Here is a 9,001-nt window from a genome sequence, read left to right as displayed (position 1 = left end):
AAGCCCTGACACCTCCTTCAAAGGTCAAAGTCTCTTCTCCAAAAGGTGGGGGTGGTGGCAAACCTGCGTTGCTGGTAAGACTGCAGAGACGTTTCTTCTACAATTATAGACACCCCAACAAAGCAGCAAACCAATACAATACTACTATTTCGCTTTATAGTTCAAATGACGTCTAAGGGCAGGCGAAGCACACTGCATGGGCCAGCCTGCTCAACTCTGGCTGGAGATTGGATGAACCGAAGTTACCCTAGGCCGCATGCAGTCCTGGGCCCGAGCTCCAGGGCACAAAGAGCCCTGGGACTGCGGGCTTCTGGCTGCCGCGGGCTCAGTCAGTGCTGCTGAGGTCCACTCGAGGACTTCAGGCTGTAACACAACAATCCCCCGCCCCGTCGCGCCGGGGGGGGGCGTTCCCACACGGACCCTGCAGCGGGACCCTGAGCCCTGCACCCCGCGTGTCCCCGAGTCTCGCTCTGCGCTCGCTGACGATGGGGCGCAACTGCCTCGAGGGTCTGTTGTCTATAGCAAGCGCACAGCGCGCGCGCAGCAGCAGCGACGTCTGCGGGGGGCGGGGGGATCCAACGCGTGAGGGGCATTCTCAAAGCCAAACCAGCCAAAAAGTAGTGACCGGCCCTCCTCAGATTACTCTCCGCTGGCTCCTCCCTTGCCGCCCCCCCTCCACCTCCAGATTTGCATAAAAAAGACCAAGAAAACTCCGGCTGGGCCCCAGCAGCGGCTCACTCTGCTCCCCCGGGTCGGAGCCCCCCGGAGCTGTGCGCGGGCTTCCAGCACCTCGCCTGCGCGGTTTTCCCAGTGCCCGGCTCTCCAAGCCCACGAGCAAAACGAGAGGACCCGGGACGAGCTCGGGCTCAGGCTGCCTCGCGCTTCCTCGGCTCTGCCCCATCCGCCCCCCGGGGGTCGCTGGTCCACGATGCCGCAGGGCCCTGGTTCGCTGCTGCTGCTGGTCCTCGCCTCGCACTGCTGCCTGGGCTCCGCGCGCGGGCTGTTCCTCTTCGGCCAGCCCGACTTCTCCTACAAGCGCAGCAATTGCAAGCCGATCCCGGCTAACCTGCAGCTGTGCCACGGCATAGAGTACCAGAACATGCGGCTGCCCAACCTGCTGGGCCACGAGACCATGAAGGAGGTGCTGGAGCAGGCGGGCGCCTGGATCCCGCTGGTTATGAAACAGTGTCACCCGGACACCAAGAAGTTCCTATGCTCGCTCTTCGCCCCGGTCTGTCTCGACGACCTAGACGAGACCATTCAGCCTTGCCACTCGCTTTGCGTGCAGGTGAAGGACCGCTGCGCCCCGGTCATGTCCGCCTTCGGCTTCCCCTGGCCCGACATGCTCGAGTGTGACCGTTTTCCCCAGGACAATGACCTCTGCATCCCCCTGGCTAGCAGCGACCACCTCCTGCCGGCCACCGAGGAAGGTAAGCCTTCCCTCTCCATCCCTCCCTGTCCCTGCTGGGTTTAGGCGCTGAGAGACGGCACCCCCGCCCTGCAGCCTCTACCCTATCTCCGAGTTGGTCCCCATTGGGGGATATCAGCCTTGAATATGGTACCATCTCTCTCCCGTGGTCTTTTGCCACAAGCCTGTATCGAATTTGAGATATCCACCCCTAATCTAAGGCCCCTCCCGAGTTAGACCGGCTATCCTTAGGGATAGTTAAGAAAACCAAGTAAAAAGTGGCTTTCTTTATAGATAAACAATTCTTGTTTGAAGATGCTTGTTCCGGGGCCACGCTTCTGAAAGCGTTCGGCGTGGTCCTGCCCTAGTGCTGAGCACTGAGGCCAGAGGCTCTCTACCTACACTCTGCACACGTTCCTGCCCCACTGGGCGGGATGCAGGCAAGTTAATCATGATGCACAAACACATCACTTTTTAAGCTACTTTGAGGTTTTGGAGATTAAACCAGGACTGACTCTGAGTGAATGGAACATTGAATATCTGTTTTAACTGCCCAGGTGTTTGAGGAAGAAGGATTGAAGGGAATATCCAGGAATCCAGGAATCATCTTTCTATGGATACCGGCTTTTATCTCAGGAGTGGTTTTAATTAGCTGGAGAAAATCATGCAAAAGAGTTCCCTCAAGTTTTTAGAAAACAGGGAAGTTCCTGTGCAAAAACCATCAAAGCAATGAAAACCTCATGGGCTCTTGATATTCCTCCTGAAAGGAAAAAGTATACAATGTGTCTGAGCTGATTTGGGCCCCCTGGGATAGAAAGAGGGCTTCCTAATCCCTTTCAGGGCTCTAGCAGCATCTCCCTTTCAATCTCTAATTGTTTTCCTGCAGACATCATTAGTTAAAGAAAATGCAAAGTTGTTTAGCAATCTTTCCTGGCAGGCACCATAAGTCTGCAATCATCTTATTGGTTAGATTTCTAATTTATTGCAAATGTTTGGCATTTTTCAAACATTTGTCCAACATATACCATAGAGTAACCAATACAGGTTAGTAACATTTTATATACATTCTAAGCCTCCTAATTGGAAATGTTTTACTTTGGTTGGGTAGAGTTAAGGCAGTCTTGTGTGAGTTGCTTTTGTTTTTCTTTCCACTATCAACACAAACACTGTGCCTTCCCTTAAACACTTTCCCTTAAACAAAACTTTGTGTTCTTCAAAATCTTAGTGTTTTTAAATTAATAAGTAACTTTTCTAATTATGAGTAATTTTTTTCTGTGAAAATTCTGTTTCATATTAGTGAAAACCTAACTGCATCTAAAATTTAAAGACAGCATTACACTTATTTATAAATGAGAGAAAGATCATGTTGTTGGGGGTCCCCCCCCGAAAAATCAGATTCTTTTACAAGTGCCTTAGGCAGGCTTTTATGATAGTTTTTCAGGCACACAAAATTCCTAGGTTTGGTCAAAGGATTCGTTTTGATTTGTTTCAGAAACACTCCCTTGCTTGCTTAAACAGGCAAGGATGAGCAAGAAGCACCTGTACCAAGGGGCTGTGGATAACAATGAAGTAAATTTTAAGTCAAACACAAAAGTGTCAGAAGCACAAGGCAAAGCAGAGCCAGTTAGATGGGCCTTGTTGGAATTGCTGAGATGTGCTTCCAAAGAGGGTCCTTGCGGCTGCCTTCCCTTCTGGCCACCCTTCCCAGCCTAGAGGCAAAAGTATCTTTAAATGTTCCTGAGACCCAGGGCCCTCCTGACCAGAACAGGCTACCCTGGTGTCCTACAGGTGAGGACAATCTTCCTGCTGTACTTCATGGTTATACTTTTTTTCCAAGTCCCTCAAGGGTTTGGGGTCTTTTGGCACATTCTCAATAGAAACTTTGGGAATAACATACTCAATTAGTCTGAAAGGTGAGGATGAACTGAAAAGCTGCAACCTTCCCAGTTATCTTACATGCCTACACACTGCCCACAACTCCCTTTTAATTTGGGAGTCATCACTTCTTAACCACAGCACGTGGTAAGTCTCATTTTGTCCAACCCCAAATGGGAAGCACAGCACTCAGGCATGAGTGATCCTGTTTTTGTAGAGGCAGAAGCAGGGGTCCTACAGGACTATGGCTGCTCTTGCCTGGGTAAGTCCCTTTGAGTTGTTTACAAACGCCACCTGCTGTTCCCGGATAAAGCAAACTTTCTAAACACTGCCTTTCACATTTCTAGCTCCGAAGGTATGTGAAGCCTGCAAAAATAAAAACGATGATGACAACGACATAATGGAAACTCTCTGTAAAAATGATTTTGGTAAGTAATATAACAACAACAAATTTCACATCCAAAAGCTTTATTTAGCAGGAAAATTAAGAGTACAAATCATTAAGATGCTGCTAAATACAGGCTGAGTAAAATATGATCCCAATTCATGTTCCTTAAAGTCATCTTATTCACTTACTTCCCAATATATGTAACCATCTTGTATTGAGTTACAGCTTTTTAGTTGTGAGTCACTGTTTTCGTAAACAATAATCAAGTGAAAATTTCTCAGATTACCAGTGTGTAGACATATTTCTAATCTCGTTTTGACTTTTTTATGCCAACAAGCAGAATCCTGGGCCATATTCTCTTTTCAGTCACTCTATATGTGTAGCAGCAATGGGAATTCGAATATAACCCTCAGTAAAGTATATTCAAGACATTAAACAGGCCCCAAATAAACACTTGCCCTGGCATCACGTAAAAACATTTTTCCTCTATTTTTTAGCCCTGTTACCATTTTACAGATAGTTAGAAAAGGAGAAACTTAGAAGAAAGTTTTTCAAGTTAGGTAAAAGAGGTCGTGTTAGAAAAGTGCTTGGGGACCTAAGGAAAAAATTTTCAAAACACATGTGACATCACCCAAGAAACATAAACAGTCATTCCGTTTAATAGATTGTAGAAGGAAAGATACTTAGAGACTTTATCTACAAAGAACTCCACCTGCACCTACCTGCTGTCCATACCCCCCCACCCCGCCCCTTGATGGTAAATTACGACTAGCTAGAGACCGGATCAAAGCTCAGGGTTGGAAGTGGTCAGGGACTTCACCCAGGCTGCACTGTTACTTTAATAGATACCTTTGGTTGTGTTAATGTGGTTGGTATCTCTTACAAGTATCATTCATTTAGAACTCTGAAGGTATTGGTAAGTATATAACTTAACAAGGACTCTAGTAGATCCAAATTAACATTTCTATACGCTCAACAAATCTTTAAGACTGAGGTAACTGCTCCTAGCTGCCACTGTTGACAGCCTCCCATGCTAACACCTTGCCATCCTTGAAATCTCAGGTAGTTAGGTTCCTGAACTCTGGGAACAGTCCTGGTCACCACTCTTCATCAGCTCCAGGTCTCTTCAGAAAATGTCCTGGGTTGAACTGTGGCTGCTCCCAGACTGCAGCCCTGGCACGAGAAAAGGCTTCACACTGATGAGGAAGGAGAAAGACAGAAAGCAGCTCCAAGTCCTAACCAACAACCCTCCCCAGCAGGAAGAGCCACAAACAAGGTGATAAGGCTCTGTGGATCTGTATTCAAGCATACAAATCTCAGACTATCTCAGGGCCAAGCATGTTAATAGTGGATAATCTTCAATCTCTAGAGCCTCACCAAAACACAGTCCTTAACTTCCATGTAGCAAGACTTAATTAAGAACAAGACAGATAATCATTTAGTAAAAATTGTATTAAAATTCCATAAAATATTTACTTCTGGCAGCTTATAACCTTTGCACTACATGAAAGAATCCTCTCTGAAGAAGAATCCTCCATCTGAATTTCAGAAGCATACATATACATAATACTCACTGACTTTGTGGCTTATTTTACAAAAGAAAACCTTTCTAAAGTGTCCCATCAAGGTCTGAAGGAAAAAAAAAAATGTGAGTCTGCTGCATGGAGAAAATCCTTTCTATGAACATGGAAACCACAGCAACTCAAACTTTTCACACACGCAGATACCTCGTGAGCATTGCTTCCTATTTCCCCACTCCTTTTGACCTATAACGGGAAAAAGAATCTGAATTTCAGGAAGGGCATACTACACTTTCATTTAAAAGCAGTATTCCATATTGCCATTGTTCTTTGGGGAGTCCTAGGTAAAAGAACAAGCTTAGCAATGGGATTTGTTTGACTTGAATCATCCTGGAAGGCAAAGCACTGTTCCCTACTGCACCCTTGAAACAGAAATTCAAAACATCTTACTTCTGTGGTGCAGGTACCAGTGAATAAAGAATGACTTGAAACTGGACTATGAATGCAGCATGTCACTAGGTCAGGTAACACCACCTGTGCCAGTATCACATCCTCTATCAGTAGTCACATCTCCCAGAGTAGGAATGTTATTTGGGGTCTGTGATTCCCTGTGTTTCATCTCAGCTTTAAAATCTAAGGAGGAACTCGTGGTACGAATTTTAAAGCTAGAGAAAGGTAAGGACTATGCTTCCTTCTAGTTCAAAGTGATGGTTTTCTGGTGTCTGAAGCCCAAACACATTTCACTGACCAGGTGAAAATTTGCTCAGGCTCCATCTGTGTCCAAGGAGACTAGGCTCCTTGGTGATGTATCATCAGTTCAACTCACCCCTACGGTGGCAGCTCTTCTCCTACCCCCTGAGAGGCCACAAGAACATGTGACATTTCCACATGGCTTATTCCATAAGCTCAAAGCCCATTAAGCCCATTAACTCTGAGAACTCTGGTTCAGGTGGGCTCCTATCAAACAAAACCATTATTCACCAAGTCACAGTATCCTTGGTTTGCCTAGTTGAGTTTCTGTCATGTCCTTGTTGGCTGGAACAACATACTTAGTCAAATTTCCTGTCGGAGACTTTTTTAAATGAAAAGAAAACCAAAGACACGCACACGCACACACACACACACACACACACACACACACACACACACACACATAATCTTCCTCTACTACTAATTTTAAACAGTGCATTAAACCATATCACAGTCAAAAAGTCATACATGCATGTCATCCATTACAGCTGTCAGGGGCATCAAGTGTCAACACAGCAGTTGAGCAACTCAGTGCTCCACCAGGACAGAAGTCTGCCACTGTCTCAAGAGAACACAGTGCTGTTACAGAAGGAGGCTTGAGGACTGGGATTCTGAGTGGTAGACTAAGCTAGGACACAACCTACCTGGGTGGCCCGATACAAGTCACAGACACTTGTCTGGATTTGAGTCTTCATGTACTAATGAGATGTTAATGGGATGACCCTTTCTAACCTAAAAATTCTTTTTCCTGCATTCGTACAGTCTTGAAATTTAATCCCAGCATGTGTGCTTGTAAGGTTTTCTTTCTCAAAGCATACTGTTCATGACTATAAAACGTGTCTTTTATAGTAAACAACTTACTTTTGGTCCTAACATTCTAATGACCCTACATACACAGTTTGGAAACAGAACATATATGATCTGTAAATGCCTTGGCCTTGGACAGGAAAATGAGAGCATATGAGGATGAAGTCTTCAGAAAAACACTTTTATGGTTAAACATGTCATGCTCTTAAAAAGAGTCTTGCATATTTTTTTCTCATTTCTTTACCAAATTAAATACAGATGCAAAATCAATTCTCCCTGTAATCTGTTCTTTAGAAAACAATGATTGCATGATACAATTTCCTTACAGGTTTGTCCAAAAACCTCTCCGACATCATAAATCGGGTCTAATGTTTGTGGCCACAGAAGGCTCATGTTTCACCTAAGAGCTGGGCATTTCTCTTCGTGCTCAAGTTTTCCCAAAGGGGAACACATATGCCGGGCATAGCAAGAACCACATGCCAACCTACTTACAAACACAAGGGCAAGGAATGAGGAGGAAAGTTAACAGGGTCCTGTAAGAGAGTTCTGGAAGGATGGCTGATTTGAAACAAAGTGCCTGGCAAGTGCTTTGAGACTTTAGAAATGAAGCCACCGGCTTCATCCAGCCCCCAAGAACCTACTTGCAGCCTGTATCTTTATTACCAGGAAGCTTCCTTTCCCTCCCATAGGCCAAGTCACAGAATATGCAGAAAAGTGTGCAGTCTACACTGTATTCATCATCATAACTTGTGATTTTTTTTCCTGCCCCCTCTTTTCTTCTTAGCACTGAAAATCAAAGTGAAGGAGATAACCTACATCAACAGAGATACCAAAATCATTCTAGAGACCAAGAGCAAGACCATTTATAAGCTGAACGGTGTGTCCGAAAGGGACCTGAAGAAATCTGTGCTGTGGCTCAAAGACAGCCTGCAGTGTACCTGTGAGGAGATGAACGACATCAATGCGCCGTATCTGGTTATGGGACAGAAACAGGGTGGGGAGCTGGTGATCACCTCAGTAAAGCGGTGGCAGAAGGGGCAGAGAGAGTTCAAGCGCATCTCCCGTAGCATCCGAAAGTTGCAGTGCTAGTTCCTGCCATGCGCAGCTTGCCGCTAGCCAGGCCCGGGGCTCAGTGGACCACTTCTGCTCTGCGACCTCAGTTCATTTCCCAAGCACAGTCCAGGAAGCTCCAGCCCCAGCCTCAGCCTGGAGCAGCTTGCCTTGCTCTTGCATTTGTGTATCCCCAGCATGTCCTGGTTATAAGGCCCTAGAAGGCCTCAGGAATGGAGAGCTGTTTTCACATAAAGCAAAAGCCCACCCAAATCTTGTAGAAATATTCAAACTAATAAAATCACGAATATTTTATGAAGTTTTAAAATAGTTCATTTTAAGGTTAGCTTTGAATAGATGGCACTGTGACTTAGCATTTTCCCTGTTTGGTCAGTCATTTGGTTTTTACTGTGCACTGAGGTTCACATGCAAAGTGTTTCATTTTTCTCTGTGGCCCAAACTTGTGGGTTATAGACTTGGTTGAGATAAAGCGGGCTGTTATCTCAACACCTTCCTCGGCTCCAGCCTAAGACTGGGTGCCTAAGTCTTACCACATTTCATTTGTCATTGAACACCTTCATTAGGAACTTAAACTGTTGCTCAGAGTGTTGCATGTATCACATTCCACTACAGAATTTCACCTTATAAAAAGCACATTAGCCATTCCTCCTAGCATGATGCCTTCAAACCAAGGGCCAAGTAAATAAATTTTATAAATTGACTTGAGTACTTTAAGCTTTGTTTAAGACGTTTTTTTACTCCGTTTTTGCGAATTAAACCATTGTAGCCTACCTGTAATATACATAGTTTACCTTTAAAAAAGTTGTAAAAATATTGCTTTAACCAACACTGTAAATATTTCAGATAAACATTATATTCTTTGTATATAAACTTTACACCCTGTCGTACCTATTCTTTGCCTCTGTCTTGTCTTCTTGAACAAGGAACTGGGAAGGAGCCCTGCAGAATGGTCACTTCTTTTTCAGGGGGCTCAGTCCTACCCCTGGGAGGCCAAAGTTCTCTGCTGCCACAGTGTCTCAGGAAGTGTCTCCCCCTACATCATCCTGTCCTATCCTTGCACCTTACATTTCATAAGGTCTTCACCACTGCCTCCCCTGCAGGAGGTAGAGACTGGATGGCTCCTCTCCTCCTTTAGCAGCTCGGCCTTGTGGCAATGCTACTCTGAACTGCAGATTTGTATGC

The 9,001-nt window shown here is 45.3% G+C and overlaps 1 protein-coding gene across 1 annotated transcript; it reads left to right on the top strand.

Annotated features, from left to right (window-relative positions):
• Positions 1-711: 711 nt before the first annotated feature.
• Positions 712-8,704, top strand: Sfrp2 (secreted frizzled related protein 2). The gene is made up of 3 exons (XM_008854278.2): positions 712-1,430; positions 3,631-3,711; positions 7,533-8,704. The coding sequence occupies exons 1-3, from the start codon at positions 929-931 to the stop codon at positions 7,835-7,837; spliced, it is 888 nt and encodes a 295-aa protein (XP_008852500.1). The 5' UTR covers positions 712-928; the 3' UTR covers positions 7,838-8,704.
• The last annotated feature ends 297 nt before the right edge of the window (positions 8,705-9,001 follow it).

Source organism: Nannospalax galili, unplaced genomic scaffold (assembly GCF_000622305.1).
Source record: "Nannospalax galili isolate Female #2095 unplaced genomic scaffold, S.galili_v1.0 scaffold305, whole genome shotgun sequence".
Lineage (NCBI taxonomy): Eukaryota > Metazoa > Chordata > Mammalia > Rodentia > Spalacidae > Nannospalax > Nannospalax galili.
Note: the sequence above shows the minus strand (reverse complement) of the source record. Positions and strands in the feature narration are given on the sequence as shown.

What these genes read in the sequence shown, in the direction of transcription:
- Sfrp2 (XM_008854278.2), top strand. Translation starts at nt 929, where the DNA reads ATGCCGCAGGGCCCTGGTTCGCTGCTGCTGCTGGTCCTCGCCTCGCAC. An exon ending in CCTGCCGGCCACCGAGGAAG is followed by an intron (nt 1,431 to 3,630) that starts GTAAGCCTTCCC and finishes TCACATTTCTAG; the next exon opens with CTCCGAAGGTATGTGAAGCC. An exon ending in TCTCTGTAAAAATGATTTTG is followed by an intron (nt 3,712 to 7,532) that starts GTAAGTAATATA and finishes TTTTCTTCTTAG; the next exon opens with CACTGAAAATCAAAGTGAAG.